The following is a 22,841-nucleotide window of genomic DNA, read 5'->3' on the forward strand; positions in this document are numbered from 1 at the left end:
TATACTTTTAAAAGTTTGGTACAGAAAGAGAAAAACAAGTATCATATAATATCGCTTATATGTGGAATCTAGAAAAATGGTACAGATGAATTTATTTGCAAAGGTGAAACAGAGTCACAGATGTAGAGAACAAACTTATGGTTACCAGCGGGGAAGGGAGGGTGATGAAGTGGGAGATTGGGATTGACATATATACACTACTATGTATAAAACAGAAAACTAATGAGAACCTGCTGTATAGCACAGGGAACTCTACTCAGTGTTCTGTGGTGACCTAAATGGGAAGGAAATCTAAAAAAGAGTAGACATATGTATATGTATGACTGATTCACTTTGTTGTACAGCAGGAAACTAATACAGCATTGTAAAGCAACTATATTCCAATAAAAACTGATAAAACAAAGCAAAACAAAAACAAAAGAAAATCAAAGTCTGTTACAAAAGGTTATTATTTTAGGTGAACAAACAGAAAATTTTAAAAAAAGACAGAAAGAAACATGGATGACTAGAAAAATTGTATGAAGTTTGCATTAAACTTTTTCAAGATGTAGTTTATGTAAAATAAGATGCAAATTATCACCCATATTTCAATATTTATATAATTTATCATATAATACAATTATAATTATTTCAATAAGATAAACATATATATATATATATATATACACATAATATGATATATGATAATATGATAAACTGTGCGCTGAGGGACAGAACTGGTGCTTAAAGGTCAACTAACTGATCTCTTATTTTACCTTTTTGAGGGGTTTATGAATTACCTAAGAGTTACAAATATTGTGTGACTGGGACCTAAATGAGCAGCATTTATATTAGTAGGCATTTTATTACAGTATGAAGATGTGTGTGTGTGTGTGTGTGTGTGTGCAAGTGCTTGCCTGTGGGCACATGTCTACGTTTGCATAATATATGTCTTCTGTTCTATGGAGTTGGTTTAGAAAATCTATTTGAGTTCTGTCTCTTAGATATTAAATCCCCCAAACTAGAGCTAAAATACTAAAAATTCTGCGGAATAAATAGCCATAACTTTAAATGTTTTATATTTGGAAAAACTCACAGTATCTTCTTGAGAAATTCATGCATAAATGTATTATTTTTTTATGTGTGACAAGAGAAAGGGTAAATTCTATATCAAAAATGCACTTGCAGAACTGGATTCCCAGCTCATGAGAGAGGTTAAGTTTGTTACTCACTTATTGGATGGGATATTGAGTGGACAGGCACAGGGCTGACAGTCATCAGAGGTTCCTTTAGTAGGATCACCATAGAAACCAGGAAGACATTTATTGCAATATAGGCCACCAGTGTGATCCTTACAGTTCTGAGGAAGAAATGCACATCAGAGTTTATTATCTCGGTCTCAAGCATCAACATGTTACCAAAAATAGATCTACAGAGTCATTAGTCTATTTCCCGCCAGAAAGAATAATTTTCCACATTAAAATGGTCAATTTTACAGCTGGGAAAGAGCACTGAAAGTTAATTTAATATCTAGCTTATAAACTACACACTAGTTTCAGCATATGCATACTTACAAAAAGATGACTGAAATTTATTATAAATTTTTTTCATTATGCAAACAGTATTTCCCTTTTTTGTTTTTTTAAGGAAATACAAGTGATTGTGAGTGTGTGTATGTGTGTATAGTTATAGAGTCTTAATAATATATGTTTAATGGAAATTGTACCTGATTTAGGTAAAAATCAATTGTTCAACTTAAACTGCTGATTTAATGAGAACTATGGCTAATCCTACAAATCCTCTGACACAATGGCCTTTTACATCAGAGATTAATCTGGACCTCAATAGGCTCTGATGATGTGGACAATGCACTAATGTATAACAGCTGCGAGGGCCTTGCTTCATTCATAATTTAAAAATGAGAATATTGAAAAATTTAAAAATGTATACCACTAAATAATAAAACCACAAGGCACATAACAATTTCCTTCACACATTGTTTTTTACTTTTTGTTTTTTTATTATTTTTTTAACATCTTTATTAGAGTATAATTGCTTTACAATGGTGTGTCAGTTTCTGCTTTATAACAAAGTGAATCAGTTATACATATACATATGTCCCCATATCTCTTCCCTTTTGCATCTCCCTCCCTCCCACCCTCCCTATCCCACCCCTCTAGGTGGTCACAAAGCACTGACCTGATCTCCCTGTGTTACTGTGGCTGCTTCCCACTAGTTATCTATTTTACGTTTGGTAGTGTATATATGCCACTCTCTCATTTTTTCCCAGCTTACCCTTCCCCCTCCCCATATCCTCAAGTCCATTCTCTAGTAGGTCTGCATCTTTATTCCTGTCTTGCCCCTAGGTTCTTCTGACCATTTTCTTTTTTTTTTTTAGATTCCATATATATGTGTTAGCATATGGTGTTTGTTTTTCTCTTTCTGACTTACTTCACTCTGTATGACAGTCTCTAGGTCCATCCACCTCACTACAAATAACTCAGTTTCGCTCCTTTTTATGGCTGAGTAATATTCCATTGTATATATGTGCCATATCTTCTTTATCCATTCATCTGTTGATGGACACTTAGGTTGCTTCCATGTCCTGCCTATTGTAAATAGAGCTGCAATGAACATTTTTGTACAGGACTATTTTTGAATTATGGTTTTCTCAGGGTATATGCCCAGTAGTGGGATTGCTGGGTCGTATGGTAGTTCTATTTGTAGTTTTTAAAGGAACCTCCATACTGTTCTCTATAGTGGCTGTATCAATTTACATTCCCAGCAACAGTGCAAGAGGGTTCCCTTTTCTCCACACCCTCTCCATCATTTATTGTTTGTAGATTTTTTGATGATGGCCATTCTGACTGATGTGAGATGATATCTCATTGTAGTTTTGATATGCATTTCTCTAATGATTAATGATGTTGAGCATTCTTTCATGTGTTTGTTGGCAATCTGTATATCTTCTCTGGAGAAATGTCTATTTAGGTCTTCTGCCCAGTTTTGGATTGGGTTGTTTGTTTTTTTGATATTGAGCTCCATGAGTTTTTTGTATGTTTTGGAGATTAAACCTTTGTCAGTTGCTTCATTTGCAAATATTTTCTCCCATTCTGAGGGTTGTCTTTTGGTCTTGTTTATGCTTTCCTTTGCTGTGCAAAAGCTTTGAAGTTTCATTAGGTCCCATTTGTTTATTTTTGTTTTTATTTCCATTTCTCTAGGAGGTGGGTCAAAAAGGATCTCGCTGTGATTTATGTCATAGTGTGTTCTGCCTATGTTTCCCTCTAAGAGTTTGATAGTTTCTGGCCTTACATTTAGGTCTTTAATCCATTTTGAGCTTATTTTTGTGTATGGTGTTAGGGAGTGATCTAATCTCATACTTTTACCTGTCCCTGTCCAGTTTTCCCACCACCACTTATTGAAGAGGCTGTCCTTTCTCCACTGTACATTCCTGCCTTCTTTATCAAAGATAAGGTGACCATATGTGCGTGGGTTTATCTCTGTGCTTTCTATCCTGTTCCATTGATCTATCTTTCTGTTTTTGTGCCAGTACCATACTGTCTTGATTACTGTAGCCTTGTAGTGTAGTCTGAAGTCAGGGAGCCTGATTCCTCCAGCTCCTTTTTTCTTTCTCAAGATTGCTTTGGCTATTTGGGGTCTTTTGTGTTTCCACACAAATTGTGAAATATTTTGTTCTAGTTTCTGTGAAAAATGCCAGTGGTATTTTGATAAGGATTGCACTGAATCTGTAGATTGCTTTGGGTAGTAGAGTCATTTTCACAATGTTGATTCTTCCAGTCCAAGAACATGGTATATCTCTCCATCTATTTGTATCATCTTTAATTTCTTTCATCAGTTTCTTATAATTTTCTGCATACACACACTGTTTTTTAAAATTGAAATGGTATTTTTCTGTCAATTAGTATTTTTTGAAACCATGTTCTTTTCAAAAATAAAAAAAATCAAAATAAAGTCATTTATATCTTGATTTCTTCATATTAATTAAAGTATATTCATAAACCCACTTTGTGTTCACAAAATTGATCAAGACTGGTAAAGGTGAACAATCAGATAATCAACAAATGAAACTGTCTATAAAGCATTGATAAGTTTTAATGATGTTCTGGCATCATGTAAACATAACTTCTTCAGTCTCCAATGATACAATAAAATGTATCTAATGCCTATTACCTATCATACAATATGGATTTATTATGACTGAAATACATTTTTAATTTTACAAGCATATAAAATGCTATTTTTTTCTCATTTCAAAAGAATTCATCAGAGCTTGGAGTGCAAAACGTTTAATTTTATCATCAGTAACTAAATAAGTAGAGGAAATAGCTAATAGCCAAAATATAAATTCACTTTAAGCATAAAGTAAAAGTTTATTAATCTGATTGACCAATGGGATAGCCAGTTTGACTCAATGAAAATTCTGAATTATTATTTCTTTTAGTTTTTTTTTTTTTTTTTATTGTGGTATGTGGGCCTCTCACTGTTGTGGCCTCTCCCGTTGTGGAGCACAGGCTCTGGACGCACAGGCCCAGCGGCCATGGCTCACGGGCCTAGCCACTCCACGGCATGTGGAATTTTCCCGGACTGGGGCGGGAACCTGTGTCCCCTGCATCGGCAGGTGGACTCTCACCCACTGCACCACCAGGGAAGCCCTCTTTTAGTATATTTTTAAGAAACTCAATTTTAGTTACACTTAGTAAATGGATTTAAGAAAAAAAAACACCCATAAATAAACACTTCTGAACATAGCTTGTTAAATTCCTTGGGGAGAGGGACAGATTCTTTATTGTAGACAATGTTAAATGAAAATCCAGTAATCCACTTGCTTACATTTTGTAAATGTGGGAGTTAAGCTCAAAATATATGAAGTTTTCTAGCTCTGAAATATCATGACAGTTTCATGACAGTGAGTAGGTAATTCTTTAGTATCTGGTGATACTTGCAAATAGGTTTTTCTTTAAGGTATTTAAAATTCTCAAATTTATTTAGCAACCCTCTATCAAAGTAGCAAAGGTGTTAACTTTATTATCCACATTTGTCTAAATAACAGCACATTGGGATGGAAGGTGCAAAACATGGATCAATTTGATGAAACGCTTTCCTCTTTGATTTCATCTTCATATTAGTTCCTTGCAGTTTTCAAGTTTAAAGCTGTCTCTTACTAAAAAAAAGTATGTTTTTTGCAATATTCTTTGCATATTGTCAGATTGACACAATCAAAATTATATCTTCAAAGACTTAGGGGCTTTAAAAAATAAGATTATAAAACTGATTATGTTTTAACCATGTTGAAAATGGTATTTCTAAAACTCAACTGAAAATCTTGCACAACCCAGAGACCCTGCTTTTCTTTACTGATTTGAAAGAAAAATAACATGTAGGAGTTTCTTACATTTCCTAATGTCATATTTCAGTTAATGTAAATAAAATTAATCTTAAACCTCAATTGTTTCTGCAGTTGAAACCATAAAACAATATTAGACAACAATACATTGGAAAACCCAAACTGAAAAAGATGAAAGGTTCGCTCTGATGGGCTGGTTATTTTTACAGGTGTCCTGCTACAAAAGTACTTTCCAAATGTCTATTCACATCACTTATCACAAGAACAATGACAAGGAACAAGTATGCAATCTTCCCATGTGGCTTGAGTGTTTCCTAGGTCACTTCAAAAGTACTTTGAGTCAAAATGACCTTTTAATATACAATAAGTCTGCCCTATAACAGAGGTCTAGATTTTGGTCTAATATCAAAAAATATTTCAGTTAATTTCTAATTAGATTTCAAAGCCAAACTAAAAAGCAGTTTATCTGTAAGTTTTGTAAATTTTCTATCTAGTGCTGGTGGGGGGAAGCATAAATAATAAAAAAAAAAAAGGAAGCTAAAATGTGGGTCAACTGAACAGTAAGAATGCCTTTGATGTGCAACATTTAAATATTTTTCTCTTTGTGGATCACATTAGAATGAATACACTCAAAATGGAACAGCAGCATTTAGTTGTCAACACCATTTCAGATAAAGAGCATTTGAAAGTCTCCAGAAATATCTTACATGATCACCTATTTACCAGCTACAGCAGAAAACTCAGAAAACACCCCAGATTCTATCTCTATCAACAAGATCTCTGTTGTTTCCCTAAGATTCATTGTGTTATTTGAAGTAGCCTATCCCCCTGTCCATGAAACAAAGTCAGTAAACTAGGCTTCATTAGTAGAAGGTCTCACATAATCATTGATCCCCTCCTTTCTTCCTCCCAAAATTATGCTGGATGAAACTATTTTATTCTAAAACAATGGGCTTTCATTCTTAGAAATATTACATAACCAAATGAATTAACAGCATGATTTTAGACTTAATGAATGCAACATGAAATATTATTATTGGGAACATTAAAAGTCTGGTATCATTAAATATTTATTTTTGTCTTTCTAGGTTTCAGTAAAGCAAATCTGTATCTGGTTTGGACTGAATATTTCCTATTGCATGTTAGTAAAGTGTTTAAAGGTAACTCGGTATTTTTTCCAAGGTACATTTTAAAAGACTTATTGTATAATTAAAATGAAAATCACTTAGTCTTTCTATTCATAACAATGCCATTTGAAAAATCTACTGATCCACAAATTAAGGCTATCATGCTTTATACTGCAATACAGTTAAACAAAATCTTCTATACAGAAAACAGAAAGAGCATCAATAAACCTAAATGCCAAATCACATTGAAACAAAAGCCCTGAGTTTTCATTTTGGATTTTTCCCAGAATCTTTTAAGTAGAAGAAAAAGGGTGGGGGATAAGAATGAGCAAGAGAAAGAGAGAACATTAAGAAATACAGATAACAGAGTCTGCCTTAAATTCTACAGGGAAATGAGAATATGATATCTTCCTAAACTGGCACCATTTCAAATTGTGTTTCTGCAAGACTAATGAAATGAGAAGTGTTGTTTCAAGCTTCATGCCATGTCAGACAATATAAAACTAACATGCCCTTGAGTTAATCAGAATGGTCTATTCAGTGTAATTCTCTAATCCAAAAGCTTCTTAGCAGGATGGAAAGTACTTTGCCTTTTGCAGAGCTTTTTTTCTGGTTGAAGTATAGACTTAATTGTAAAAGGAGTAAGCAGCTCTGGTGAATATGTATTGCATATATATATTATTTTTTAATCTATATATGATGCTTTGTATTTAGTTAAATGCTGACATTTGACAAGAAAAAAATGTAGTATTCCCTCATTTTCAAAGTGAAAAAAACTGAATTATGCCTATTACAGAGGTTACATTTTATGCTTTTCATATTAGGGGGATATAAATTATTTCCTGTTACAGAAATACAGTCTATTTTTTGGTAGATTTATGGAAGGGATTGAAATCATATATTTGTGGTAGATAGGTATCCCAGTCATTAGTTATGTTTTATTATGATGTATCTGATCTTAATTCAATTCTTAGACTAATATGAATAAACACTTTCTAATGCTTGTTAGTCAGGGAGACCACATATGAAAGAACGTTCTCAGCTTCCAACTCAGTTCAATATAAAGAGTGCCATCAAATCACTTCCCGACTCAAGTATTTAAAGTCCCAAAGGTAGTAATTGAATTGCAGGACCTATTGAGCTGATTTCAGCCCTGTCAATCAGCATCTCCAAAGGAGAAAGCACTTACCAGGCATTCTCCAGTGATATCATCACAGGATTCCGCGTGACCAAAGCATTGACAGGGTTCACAGATGCCACCAAAAACAGTGCCATTAACTCGTCTGTGCCTAGGCCAACAAGACTGAAAGGAAGATAAGGCTTCAAGTTAGTCTCAGGGATTTTTTAAAAGTTTGCTTTTTGTCTTTACTGGATAAAGGAGAATATTTAGGTAGCAAACCCAGCAAATGTGCTTGTCAAAGCACTGCCATTATGGAAATATTGCTACAGAGCTATTCCTCCTGACATGGGAGCTTCGTACTAACCTTAGTGTTATTGGCAGGTATGAGATTAGAAGAAGCATTAGCTTGATGTCTCTTCTGAAATAGCAAAATAAAGCAGAGATATAAAGAACTGAAACATGACAGTCGCAAAGTATAAAGCACAGATAAGAAAATGGAAGAAAAAGTACTGAAAAAAAGCAGCCGACAGAAATGGACTCTTCAGAACCTTAGCCTAAGAGAGCACCTAATGTCATTCCAAGGAATGTAGATTCTCTGGAGTGACCTCCCTTTCCCACGTACAAACTGCCCATAACTCTGTCATTTTCAGAAAATCTTTGAAGTCATTTGGAAGAAAGGTAGCATCTGCTCTTAACATTTGATCACACACATATATAATTTATACCTCTCATTCTCAACTTCTTCCATCCTATTATGCTTTCAAGTTTACACAAAATAGTTTATGATTTATTTACCATATAGTTATTCCATTGATATTTTATTTTATGGCATTATTCTACTAGAACTCTACTTATATCTATCATTTCCTTTTTAAGTGTGAAACACTTTACCATCCAAAAATAGAATTCTGATTAGAAAAAGGGTATTTGGGCCATACAGTATCTGTGTGTCTGTGCTGGCTTTCAGTTCACGGTCATGTTTAAGTTTATCTTCCGTGGGGGTCACTATAAATTGGACGGGATGCAAAATAAGGGGACAAACTTCATTGCCCTCTAGGAGGTTATGATCTCCATCAAGTTAAAATTGCATTTTGTGGGTTATTTACCATATTTCTGGATGGTTAACTACGACATAATATATCATGAAAAGGCCTTTTTTTCCCAGTTGAAAGTGGAATCAAGAGAGAAACCACTGAAGTAATAAAGAATATAGAATTGTGTATTGTTGGAAATCTTCCTTCTGCCTCAGGATATGAGGACTCTTAAATGTGAACATCGATAGCAAACACATTAAAAAAAAAAAGGATGAGCTGATATTTCATATCTGAAAGGAAAACAAAACAACTTTCCTCTTAATTTGCACAGTACAGAAAAGGTGTCAATTTTCTAACCTCTTCTAATAATTTCTCCTCATTAAAAATCTTGTCATCCTAGACCCATTATAGAAGAGATTTTGTAATGTAATATATATTTCTAAAAACTGGTGAAGCTACACATCCAGAAGGGGGTAGAAATTAAGGGTGTTGATAACAAGGAGAGAACTGATTTACTCTTTTCAGGACAAATATTCATGGAATTGTCATTAAAAAGTGATATATATATATATCTGCAAATGTACTACTCATACTCCATCTTCTTTCTTCAAATTTCCCAACTCTTTACACCTCTCTCTTAGCCAGTAATTTCATCTCATTAGCCACAGAGAAAATTAAAGCCATTGGAAGCCAAATTTCCACTACCAAGTCCACAAGCATAAGTGTATATTTCCATTTGTCATATTCCCCTCTGGAACAGGCATGCAGGATTCCTCATCCTCTCAAAGGAATATCACTGCCCTTGTAATCTGTATTCCATTATCTATTGTCTTCCCAGTATTTCCTCTCTGTGCTGCATCAGTAATAGCTTTCCTTTCTGTTGGATCATTACTATCAACTTGAAAATATGATCTAGTATCTCCATCAAAAATCAGCTAATAGAAAAAAAAGACAAAATTACTTCCTTAATATCTATAACTTTCAGTTACCTACCTGTTTTTCTTTTCAGTAAGACTGTGCTAAAAAGAATGGATATATATATATATATATATATATATATATATATATATATATATATATATATATATATAAAACTGATTCACTTTGCTGTACACCTGAAACTTTCACAACATTGTAAATCAACTATACTCCAATAGAAGTTTAAAAAAAGAAAAAAACTTAAAAAAATAAAATGTCTTTTCTTCCTCACTTCCCTTTTATGCTTCATTCCATCCTAATCAGTCTTGTGCTATCACCACTTGATTAAAACTGCTCTTGTCCATGTCACCAAATTCCAGGGAGCCAAATCCAATAAACAATTCTACAATCAACACTTTATTGCTCTCTCATCAAGATATGGTTTAGTTGATTCCTATCTCCCTCAAAAGTCCTCTTCTCGAAACTTCCATGCTTTTACAGTCCCAAAGTTTCCACCCCATTTCTTTGCTGTCTCCTCTGCTTCAACCTACTTCTCATTGTCAGGAGCTCCTGGGGGCTCAGTCACTTTTCTTTTTCTTTCCACAATTTCTCCCAGGTCATTTTATTTAGTCCCCTAGTTGATGATTCCTTCTAAATACATATCTATAGACCAGACAGATATTCTGAGTTCAGGACCTACATTGGACATTGACAATACACTTCATAGCTCTTTCAAACCTAATATTTCCAAAATGGATCATTGATTTCATCCTCCCCATCACAGCTGTTCCTCTCCTAGTTTTCCTTAGCTCAGTAAATGGTACCACATCCAATTGCTCAAGCTCATCATCTGACTCATTCTTAAAATCTTTAGTGTTTTCAACTCTCCCATGGCATGTCTATCAGTAAGTCCTATTGGTTCTACTACCAAAATATATTTAGAATAAACACGTCTTTCTACATCCTCTGTCATTATACTAACAAACCACTATCATCATTGCATTCTACCACAGTAGCATATTAACCATTTTCCTTCCTACCACTCCTGCCATGTAAAATATTTTCTACACACTGTAGTTATAATGACTTTTTCAAAAAAATATAACTCAGATCATGGCATCACCCAGCTTAAAGCCTTCTTTCCATTGAATTTAGAATAAAACCACAAGTTCTTATCATGCATGCAACGCTCTGAATGGCCAGCCTCCTTCAATCATACCTTGTGCCACTCTCTTACTTGCTTACTATAAGCTCCAGCCATACCTGCCCCCACTCAGCTCCTTGCCGACTCCAAACTCTGTTGCACTAACTCCTCAGCTCCTTTAACTAAGCTGACCCTAAACTCAGTTTAGATGCTACCGCCTCAGAAAACCTTCCTGACAACCTCTCATAAAGTAGTCCCTCCCATCTAATCTTCCTCTACCCATTCTCAGTACCTCTGTCAAGGCACCCTGTTTATTTTCTTCATGGAATTTATCATATTTATCTAAATTTTCTTTGTGGCATCATATAGAAGAGGGAACTGAGATTTGAATTTAAACAACTTTTTTTAGTACCCAACTTTGCTTTCACTTCCTCACCTGTTCCACTTGTCAAGTGAAATGAATTATGATGATACTAGGAAAGTATGAAAATATTTGAAAGATGAACTGTGGGGGGATTTATAAGAAGTAGAAATGAGAAAAAAAAAGATTCTGAATCAACACTGTGGACCCAAACAAAACAGAAGAGAGTGATTCTATAATGGAGTTATGGCATGTGTTTTTGGTAAGCTAGAATTAAGACATTAATAGTCTTTGGAGTTTACTCAGCTTTTAAAGGATCCAGTGATATTAGTGATAACAAAACTAGAGTGCCTGGCGTTAGGAACTCAATAAAAAAGCAAATGAATTTAGGAAAGGATAGGAATAGATAACAGTGAGTTTAAGAATAGGAAGTTTCAAAGAAAAGAAGGAATTATTAGAGAGTAGAAAAAACTAAGAAGCCAGAGAGAAACTCCAGAGTTCATTGTCTTCTGATTCAACTAAATTCTTTTATGGATTCCAAAGTAACTTTATTTATCAATTATCATGTGAGAGGCACAGGAAGGTTTTCTTATCCCTGCTCTGCTTCTTTGTTCTGACTCTCCCACACTCGCTTGTTTCTCTCTCTTCCTACCTAATTGTTACCATTATTTAGCATCCAATTTGAGGTTTTTCCACCCTAGGATACTTTCTGTGACATCTCTCTCCACTGGAATTGCTCACCTCTTTGAAAGATTATTGCACTTAAGTTCTCTACCACTTAACTGGTGCCTTAATTATATAGTGCTGTGATCCAATTTTTCACAGGTATTTGTTCTGTCTCCCTAAACAGACCATTAGCTCTTTAAGAATAGGGATTGTGATGTAATCTTCTTGATAATCCCCTCAACATCTAGGGCAGAATTTACCAAAGATTCTTAATAAATACTTTTGAAGAAAGAAAAGAAGAAACAAAATGCATAACCAATTAAATAATTCTAATATTCAGACAATTTTAGATTCAATGGGCATTTTAAATTTGTATAAAAGATGATGAAGAGCACTGAGAGTAATCAATGTGGGAATAAGGGTTAAACCAAGAATAGAATCAAGGTTATTTATTATTTCAGTTGAAATGAGAACATAAAGTTCAAAGAGAGCTTTCTGGTTTGAAATACAAACTGCTAGGCTCTTAATAAAAAAATACTTTTCATCAAGTACAGTATTTATTTTACATGTAAAATCAAATTTGGGTTGACAGAGCTAATTCATTTCCATGATTATTTTTCTCTTCTCTATTTGAATTTTGGAAAAGTGACAGTGAATTACATTTAGTTTTATTTCTGGATAGGTGAATCTGAGCCCAGTTAAAGAAAACACATTTGTCACCAATATGACTCTAAGCCCTGAGTATCCTCTCATAGCATGCATTATTTTAAAGTACAAGAGAAACAACAAAGCAAGGCCTAGGGTATTTTTGTAAATGGCATAATGGGGTAGTGTGCTGAAGTGGAACATCTTGGTACAGTCAGATGATTCCTTAAAGGCACCATTTTTTAAAGAATTTAAGTTCCCATTTGTCTGCAAGCCATGCCCTCTATAAAGGAAATGGTGTTTATATTTTTTTGACCAGATTTCAAGTAAAATCAATTTTCAAACTACCTAAAGAAAATACATAAAAGTAAATAAAAATTATTACCTTAGAATGACACACTGTGATATTAAGTAAGGAACATTAATCTTATTATAAATCTAGAATATTGAGACAGCAATAAATATCTCAAATTTTAGGTGCTAAACAAATCAAAGACCTATAGGAAATTTTCTAGATCAAGGTATTTCTTCCATATATTATGTTCTGGGCATTTTAAAGATTGAGTACTTCAGAAGATTGTGATTTGGTTGTATTCTTAGGAATAAAGTAGAGAAAGAATGTGGTACATAGGATTTAAAAATGTGGAAAGGGTGAAAAAGAAAAGAAATAGTGCTAAATTCCTCGTAAGTACTCAGGTGGAAATGAAAGAGAAATATTTTGAAATATTATTCCACCATCATTTATTCTATTTTATCAACAATTTAAATCGAAAACAAACACCTAAAGAAACATCAGATTTTTAGCTATATGTCATAAGGCAAAATATCTCTACAAGAAACCTGATTTCAAGATGGAATTACATGAGTAACACTATTTGAAAGTCATGACTTTTTCGCAGACATTGGAGTTTCTTCTTTAACTAATAATATACTATCATTTGTGCAATCCTTGATGAAAAAACTAAGCTTATTTTAGAATAGTTTATGGAAAATAATGCTGAAGGAACTTAGAATGCACTGAAGCTATATTCTTGCAAACTTACTTCACAGGAGGAGCCAGTATACCCTGATGGACATTGACAAACTTCCACAGCTGCTGCAATGCTTCTGTCAGTAGGATAGGGGACAGCAGATTCAAGGCCAACAGAGCTCAGCCTGGAGCAGAAGGAAAAAGAAATGGTAAATAAGCAACAAACTCCTAGGTGTTACATCTCTTGAGGAATAGTACAGAAACAATGATGTAAATATAAGCAAAGTTTTATGTTGAAAAAGAAGGCAAATGAATATCCATAACTTGATGCTCTGGTCATTCATCATATTAGGCAAAGTCAGCCCAGTTAAAAGTGCTCACAACCAGTACCACAATCAAATGTTGAAAAGATATGACTATTCTTGCTCATTTCTTGGTTTTTGGCTATGTGTTTTGATTCCCCCACCTGCCTTTTTTTTTTTTTTTGAGATAAAGAGTTTAAAATCATAGTTGAAGGGACTTCCCTGGTGGTACAGTGGCTAAGAATCCACCTGCCAATGCAGGGGACATGGGTTCAATCCCTGGTCTGGGAAGATCCTACATGCTGCGGAGCAATTAAGGCCATGTGCCACAACTACTGAGCCTGTGCTCTAGAGCCAACGAGCCACAACTACTGAATCTGTGCACCCTAGAGCCTGCGCACACCGCAACCACAGAGCCTGCGTGCTGCAACTACTGAAGCCTGCGCACCTAGAGCCTGTGCTCCCCAACAAGAGAAGCCACCACAATGAGAAGCCTGCGCACCACAACAAAGAGTAGCCCCCACTCACCACAACTAAAGAAAGCCCGTGCACAGTAACAAAGACTCAATGCAGCAAAAAAAAAAAAACATAGTTGAAGGAATTTTTAAAACAGAAAACATTCATATGACTGACGTATTTTTAATATTTAAACTAGAAAAGCAGAAGGACATAATATTAATATTCAGTCCAACAGTTTAAATTTAAAGAAAAAATGGAAGCAAAAAAAAGAAAAAGAAAGAAAAGAAAGTTGGAAATTATTTTGGTTGCTTTTTCTCAGAGATAGATCTTCATATTGGTAGGTAAAAGTGAAACTTTTTCAAATGCTCAGTTGAATTAGTTAGAACTATTTTCCTAAATTGTTTTGGGCCTAAATTAAATTCACTGTTTTCTGTACTTTCAGGCTTCATTTTATTGGTACTTCTGTACAATCTGGTGACTTTAGCACAGAGCTTTGGTATCATTCATTATTCCTAGGAAAAGCTGGTTTGGCCAAGTTGAAAAATGCTGTTACATAAGTGGTATATATGTATAGTGTGTGTATGTATTTCTTTCCAAATATGCAACCAATATACATTCACAATTTAAATAAATCTCATTAGTGTCTTATTGGCTTTTTCCTATTAAGAAAAACAAAATGTAAAATCTTCATTGTTAAGAACACAAACTCAGAAGTCAGACAGATCAAGATTCATATCCTGTCTCTGACATCTACCAGTCCCGTAGCCTAGGAAAAATTACTTAACATCTCTCAGCCTCAATATCATCATCTATGTAATGGAGATAAAACAAGAGTCCATACATGATGAGCTTGATTAAAGGATTAAATGAAATAATGAATGTAAAGTTCTTGATATAGTACATAACTCATATATGTGGTTATAAAATGCTAGGAATTTTATTACCATATATTGACTGCTGCAACAGGATCAAAATGACTAGATGAGTAGCACAAGAAATACTATTTCCATCCCCAAAACTAGATTTTTGTCATTTTAATGTATTAAAATAAATTTTAAATAAGCTCTAAGAGCACAAAATTAAATGACTGCTATTGATTCATAATGATAATTATTGTTTTTTTAAAATGACTGATAGATCTCCATAACACATAATATGCCATTATTTAACCATAAAAAAGATGTAACTGATTCTTGCTAGGATATGCATTTTTAGTTGCTTTCTTAAGAGTGGTGGTAGATTTTTATTGTTTGGTGATTCCCAACCTCTGGCAACTGAGATCTGCTTCTGTTTCCATGGATTTACCTATTCTGGATATTTCATACAAATGGACATATATAATACATGACCTTTTGGGTCTGGCTTCTCTCTGTTAGCATAATGTTTTCAAGGTTCATCCATGTTATAACACATATCAGTATTTCATTCATTTTTATGGATGAGTAATATTCTATTGCATGAATATACCACACTTTCTTATTCCATTCATCTGTTCATGGATGGTTGGCTATTTCTACTTTTAGACTATTGTAAATATATTGCTATAAACATTTGTATACAACTATTTTTGAGTGCCTGCTTTTAATTCTTTGGGGTATATAAGTAGGAGTGAAATCCCTAGATCTGGCAATTTTTAACACAACATAAGGTTTTGGAGAGTTACTAAAATAAGGATAGTACTTGTTTATGCTAACATGAGTTTATGAGTACTCCTTAAGAACAGAGACCCTGTTGTGTCATCTCTCTACCTAGCCTGATCACATCAATACATGCTCAACACATTTTTGTTGGATGGATGAATCTCTGGATGGATAGAAGGATAGACAGATAGTGGGTAGATGAATAGATAGATGGATAAATGGATGGATACAAGACTAAATACATACATAAATGAATGAATAAATGGATAGATGAATGGAATGTAGTTATATTACAAACAATGTGTTGTAACATACTCCATAACAAATGATACACTGAAGGCAGGATCCACATTTCAGATTAATAAAATCAGATAAGTAGAAGAAAACTTACTTGTTTTATCTAACAAAGAAAATAAATTGAAAACTGCTAGCATTAGGACTTCAGGCCAGAGGCCAGAACTCATCTGAATTTATTGTGACATCTAATTGCCTGCAATTAATGGACTGTCGCATGACAAACTTGTATTTCTGATCACTTTAATTTCAAAATTAGATGATTTCATGATTACTATACTAGCTGATTATCATACAAAGACTATCACACTTACTAAACAGCAGCCTGGTTAACTACATATAGATATAATCCCAGGATTTTCAGTATAAAATTAATGAGCAAAACATAAAGAAAGATTACTGGAATGTTTTAAAATAGAAAAATGAGTAATTGACTGCTTTAAGAAACAATTTAAAATAGAACAAAACAAAAACAAAAATATTTTCAATGAACTGCCAACCTTCATTTGTCTTTTGAAACAACAGATGTTCCTCTTCTTAATCTATGTAACCATTTTGAGCTATGAGAAATTTCATCACTCAAACATCTTTCCCAGCAATATTCCACATTAGTATTCACTGAGCAGTCCCAATGTGCATTAGGTTCTGCTATTTGTTAAATGGGATTTTAATGTGTTTAACAGTTTTTAGTGTTACTCATGAAGAAGGCTGCAGTTTATTCTTTTTCTCCCTTCAATATGGTCATTTTATTTTCTTGATACAGGCTGCATTCATTTAAATACATAATGCTGATAGTAATAAAGTACTAAAGTTTGGAGATGCATGAACTGTCAAAGATTTGTCAACTAAATCAAATGTTTTAGCTGGCTATTTCTCTTTATTATTATGAGTGGGAATACAGATAAGATGATGGATGAAGAGAAAAGATATAATTATATAAGCTAGTATTGAAAATATTGGAATCATATAAGAAACACTGTCCTGGAACTGTCTTAAAGATTGTTCTTAATATTTTTGTTTTCCTATATTTTCCACCAGAGTTAGCTATGTCATGCTTCACACGCAAAAAAGAAAAAAAACCCAAACTATCCTTTAAACAACAGGACACTTGATGTTAAAACTCTTTTAAATAATTATTTTTAATTCATCTTTTTTGTATAGAAGATATCTATTTAATTCTATTTAAACAAATGTTACTTCAGGTTGGTCACTACAGATAAAGATTTTATCACTGTTCAGGTGCTTTGTTCTATTTAATTTTTGACAAAACATAAGATGATGACTTAGAACTTCCTTTAGCCTCTGTCCTGTGGAAGTTCCACAAAGTACTACTCAATTAGTGAAGCCTGATCATTTTTACTTCATTCCTAAAAAGGCCACAGAATCATTCACTAGGTCATTCAATGTCCGAGTGGGCCATCTGGGAACAAGCTAGACATTTTCTCCAAACATCTTCAATCCCATACCAAGTAAGGAAAATAACTGACAGAATCTGCTATTGTTGCAGCCATTCATCAAAAATATATTAAATGCTAATATAAGAATTCATCTCTTCCTCCCTAGGTCCACCAGGATGCTCTATGCACACTTCCATTGCACTCTTTATTATACTACCATAAACGTTTCTACATGTCTGCCTTTCATACTTGACCATGCCTTCTTTGAATTCAATGATCCTTTATCCATCTTTGTATCCTCTTTCCTTAGCCTAGAACTATCACATAATAATTACTGTGTACTGAGTGTCTTCTGTGCACTATCATGGGAACTTGAGACATAGCTCCTTTAAATATCAATGAAGCTAATGTGGTAATCATGTTTTTGTCCACATTTACAAAGCCAGAACCTGAAGCTCAGAGAAGTAAAGTGCCTTGTCACTATGATACCATTAGCAAATGGTGCAGCACAGACTCAAACCCAAACCCAGTGGTTAGCCTGTTACTCGACATTGCCTCCCAACATTTACTAGATAGCAGGTCAGATGTTTTGGATACATCATTTTCTCACCTTAGCATTCAATCTTGAAAGTTAGGTATTCTTTTTGCCAATTTACAGAAGAGAGAGCTGCAACTCAAATACACAGGGAAGGCACTCAGTAAATGCTGGCAGACTGAATGAATCCAATGTTACAGAATAGATTTGGGAGGTAGTCAAAGATAATGGGGAGAAAACACATGGCATAAACCCTGGCTGAACCTCTTCCTAAGAGCAAGTTACATAAATCTTTTTAAGAGCCTCAGAGCCCTTGTCATAATAATTTCTTCAATATGCGATTACCTGTATCATTAATTTCAAAAGGTAGAAGTATACTATCAACACTATTTCTACAAGCCTCAAAACACTCCTTTGTTTATAAGGATTTTTCTAGATTATTTATTACATAAATTCTGTGTAATATTTTTGATACCCATACCAAAAAATTTACTATTAAAAGTCATGTGAAAACATCTTGCCTTGGAGAAACTTCGTATTTCTTTTCAAGCAATAAAGACACATGGGTTGCATCATAATAAAGTCATGATGGGCTTAGTTATGCTGTGGTAACAGACAACTCCAAATTCTCAGTGGCTTAACAGAAAACAAAAGTTTACTCATGTGAAATCCTCTACAGGTCTGGGTAACTATTCCGGGTAGCTGACCTATGTGTGCTGTCAATATTTCAGGCTGTTTTGATCTTCTGGTAGCTAAGCAAGCTCCACAGAGTCTCAAACAGGCAATTCAATGCTTTTCCAAGGCTTGGGGGGAGGAGGAGAGGAATAATACATCATTTCAGCTCACATTTCATTGGCGAAACCAAGTCCTATGACCACATCTACCCTCAAAGAAAATGCAGTATTCCAAAAGGAGGAGATTAAAAATTTGATGAACTGTACTAATGTCTACTATAGGGTATAAGAAAAAATATCAAGTTAAATATCAAGGATGCTACTAAAAATAAGGTTTGGTGAATTTAAAGGAGAAAGATACACAGTTAGGTTAAGTTGGTTTCTCTTACATTCCTAAAGGAAGAATGAAAAATTTTCCATTTTTATCTTCATCTTATCAATGAGGACAATAAGAAGGAAATCAATTAATTTTATCGTATGGGCCTCTCAGCATTGTCAAAAAGAATGACAGCAAAAATGGTCTCAATTTTAGAAATATAAGTCCATGCTTTATTCTAGATATCTCCAAGTCTTAACGGTACTTGGAAAAAATGGTATTCCCTGGAATGATGCAGGTCAGATAGAAATGCTTCGGATTTGTGTGCTGATTTGCCATTAGTAAAATGCTTTTGCAGCCCTCTAATTCCATTCTCATAGTGTCTTTCTGACGTTGGCAAGCAATTGTCCTCATCCTTATTTTACAGACGAGGTGACTGAATCCAAAGAGGTCAAAATGACACTTATGTTTACAACTATTAAATAGCTAAGTTGAAAACAGAAGTCAAAATCCTGACCTGTAGCCCACTTCTCCCTCCACTATTCAATTCCAGTTCCACCATAATGGAAGGAGCGTAAGCCCATTTGCTGAGAGAACTACCCTGGAAATAAATCTTCCTTAAGTAATTCTAAACATGAATTTCTGTTGAGATAGCTTCAATTTACTTGTGCTTGCACACAAGCTGTGTACCAAGTTGGAAGCCTACTGTGCAAGACAAGTTGAAATCAATTCAAATGATGTTTTACAAATATGACTCAATCTACTAGTAGATCAGAGATAAATAAAACATAACAAGCGTACTGACTCGGGATTCATGCTGACTTTCGACTCACCTGAAGTGGGTAGGAGTTTCAAATATGATATGGCTTTCACTTCTTGAACCACAGTGCCTTACAAAATGTAGGCTGCAGAAAGCATCACCTACTTGGATTAGTTCCTGTGTCAGATCCCATACATACACTCTGTGAACACGTTGTTCGTGTATGGGAAAACCTCAGCAGGTTCAAAAGAAACTAGTGATTTTAAGATGGGTGGACACTAAAATTATCTGACATGAATCAGGGGGATTCATGTCTTTGGATTAACTTGTCTGAGAAACAATGCTGGCAAAAATAAATAAGTCCCCCAGCCACTTTTTGTCAATTTGCTTGTCATTTATTTTGAAATCCAGAGGACTCATCTCGTTGTACTTGTTAAACATCTTGACAATCTCTATTTACTAAATGTGAAAAAACATAATTAATTCCTAAGTGCTGCTTCTCATCCTCATGGCATTTTAACCCAGCTTCTAGCAGAATTGACTCTGTAGAAGAGGTACATTGTTTGGCAGTGGTTCTGTTTATGAATCTGCGATACTCTCCTTTGGGAGATGGTAATGATGATTACACTTAGTTAAAGTACTACAAATGAAAGACAAACTAGGCCATGCAAGCAAATGAAGGAGGTAGGGGAGCATCAGTAATTAAAAAAAACCGTTTTGCAGATAAATCAGTATTGGAGACATTGCTTTGATTATGGGTAGGCCAAGTTGTTGGTTTGGGGTCACATTTGGTCATCTAATTAACCTGATTTAGAACAAAATTGCCACGAGAGCTTGTGTTATTTACTATTAGAGTAGAAAAGGAGAAAGGAAAAGAGCTCATTTAGACACAAAGTCAAAATTTTGTCAGAAAAAAATACATCATTGTTTTGTTTGTTTGTTTGTTTGTTTGTTTGTTTGCGGTGCACGGGCCTCTCACTGTTGTAGCCTCTCCCGTTGCGGAGCACAGGCTCTGGACGCGCAGGCTCAGCGGCCATGGCTCACGGGCCTAGCCCCTCTGTGGCATGTGGGATCTTCCCGGACCGGGGCACGAGCCCGTGTCCCCTGCACCGGCAGGCGGACTCTCAACCACTGTGCCACCAGGGAAGCCCCATCATTGTTTTAAAAATGGAAAGCACAGCAGCCTACAGTCAGCCCCTTATGGATGTTTGCTTCAAGTCAGGGAGCTCTCTCTTTAAGGAAAAAAATGGAGAACAGAAAGGAATAATCCTTTGAAAGCGTTGTAGGTAAAGAGCCCTTTACATAATTATCACATATAATTTTCACAACGACCCTGAAAGGTAGGCACTATTTTCTCCACTTCACATTTGAAGAAATCAAGTTTTCACAAGAACCAACCACTTGCCAAAGGTCACACATATAATAAGCAATAGAGCTAATTTAATTCCTAGTCAGGTTACCTCCGAAGCTCATACTTTCCTTTATATCATGCAGCCATTACAGTATTTTTTTAAAAAAAACTTGTAGTTACTTAAATGAAGATGCTTATATTTCTCATCATAAACTATATACTATTAAGTCAGAGACGACTGAATTAATTAATGGAAGAAAATATTTTACAAACCACTTTCTGAATACGGGTATCCTGGAATTGTATCACTTTAGTTTTCCACTATCTGAGTCATCATAAAGGAGACTCTTTTCCAGTATAGCATTTCTCGGTATGGGAAGCATTCTTATTGCATGCTCTGGCAGAATTGAGAAAGAATCATCAATACTAAAAAAGGACTAAGACAAATTCATCTTGGGTATGCAAAATATTAAAGCTTAATAGAAACACTTTTCAGAAAACCAGTGCTCCGTTCTTATCTACTATTTGAAGACAGCAAACATTAGGGATCTTCAGTCACTCAGCACATGCGTGTTTGCCCCAAGGTAAATGTGTGAACACTGGGAGATGCAGTTCTTGAGTTTACCTGAAGATGGCATCCATCCCAAGGCTGTATGTGATTTGTATAAGGACTCTCTTTAAATTCGCAAACACGGTCATAAACTCTTTCCTACTGACTGGGAAATTTGTGCCATGTATGGTAAATAAATCTTCTTTAAGTGACAACACATTAATATGTTCTTCAGATGGTTGCAGATACACCTCATCTTGGGCTGTACTGATTCTCAAGTCATTTCCCTAAAGAGAAAAAGAAAGTATAAAAGGGTAAAACTGGGAAAAAGGGATTCTCTATGGATTATCCTCAGTAGGTTTTTAATTTCAGGTTAGCTTCCCCTGTCAGTCAGCATATTTCTCGTATGTATAAAAGGCAGAGAAAACAATTTAAATATTAGCCTTAACCAGATGCATCACAAAGTATACGCTTCCTGGTTATGCATGACTTTGCTTCCCCCATTAACTAAAATGATAAATACCTGGAAACTCATAGATATATGTGATTACAAATGTCTCAGTTTTACAGAAGTGTACAAAAACTGAGTATTTCAAATATACTGTTTTATGGTGAACGTGGGTTGTATAGGAAAATAGGGAAGAAAACTTAGAACAGTGTATGAAGCTATTGTTTTAAAGGACTCTTCTATCTGGGGAAAAAAAACTCCAAAACAAACAAGAAAAAAGCCTGCAGTTTAATGTTCACAATAGGATAATGGCATCATTACCATTTGAGTTAACATTTTATCTTAGTTCATTCATATTAATAATATGTAACGTCTCAACATTTTACATTTAGAGAATCCCTTTTATCTCAAAGGAATTCTATGACATACTTCTAGTTTCATACACATACATACGTAATGATATATATCACCCAGATCACTTCATCTAATACTGGGAACATTCATTTTGGGGAAAGAATTTTTTTTATTGATGCTCATGCATGAAAGTTTCAAGACAAAAAACAACAAAGCCTCATGCTAAATCAACATAGATCCATTTGGACTCATAAATATGCATGAAATGTGTGCTTTTGTGTGACTTGAGGGGAGGAGGGCATGTATTATGTGAAAGGAAGAGTATGAGAAAGGATGGAAGACAGCCTTTGTGATAACTTTAGCCTTCTAGCATTTGGGAACTCCCTTTGGCCCTCCAAATCCCGAAAGCAGTTTCTCCTATATTTTTCTTAT

The 22,841-nt window shown here is 34.6% G+C and overlaps 1 protein-coding gene across 1 annotated transcript in view; it reads right to left on the reverse strand.

Moving 5' to 3' along the window:
• Nucleotides 1-22,841, reverse strand: part of LAMA2 (laminin subunit alpha 2) — a 614,367-nt gene that overhangs the window by 238,302 nt on the left and 353,224 nt on the right. The window contains exons 14-17 of the mRNA XM_060114490.1: nucleotides 21,683-21,894; nucleotides 13,403-13,514; nucleotides 7,661-7,774; nucleotides 1,212-1,339 (exon numbers count right to left, since the gene is read on the reverse strand). Coding sequence (XP_059970473.1) covers nucleotides 1,212-1,339; nucleotides 7,661-7,774; nucleotides 13,403-13,514; nucleotides 21,683-21,894 — 566 coding nt within the window. The remainder of the gene's footprint in view (nucleotides 1-1,211; nucleotides 1,340-7,660; nucleotides 7,775-13,402; nucleotides 13,515-21,682; nucleotides 21,895-22,841) is intronic.

Source organism: Mesoplodon densirostris, chromosome 12 (genome assembly GCF_025265405.1).
Source record: "Mesoplodon densirostris isolate mMesDen1 chromosome 12, mMesDen1 primary haplotype, whole genome shotgun sequence".
Lineage (NCBI taxonomy): Eukaryota > Metazoa > Chordata > Mammalia > Artiodactyla > Ziphiidae > Mesoplodon > Mesoplodon densirostris.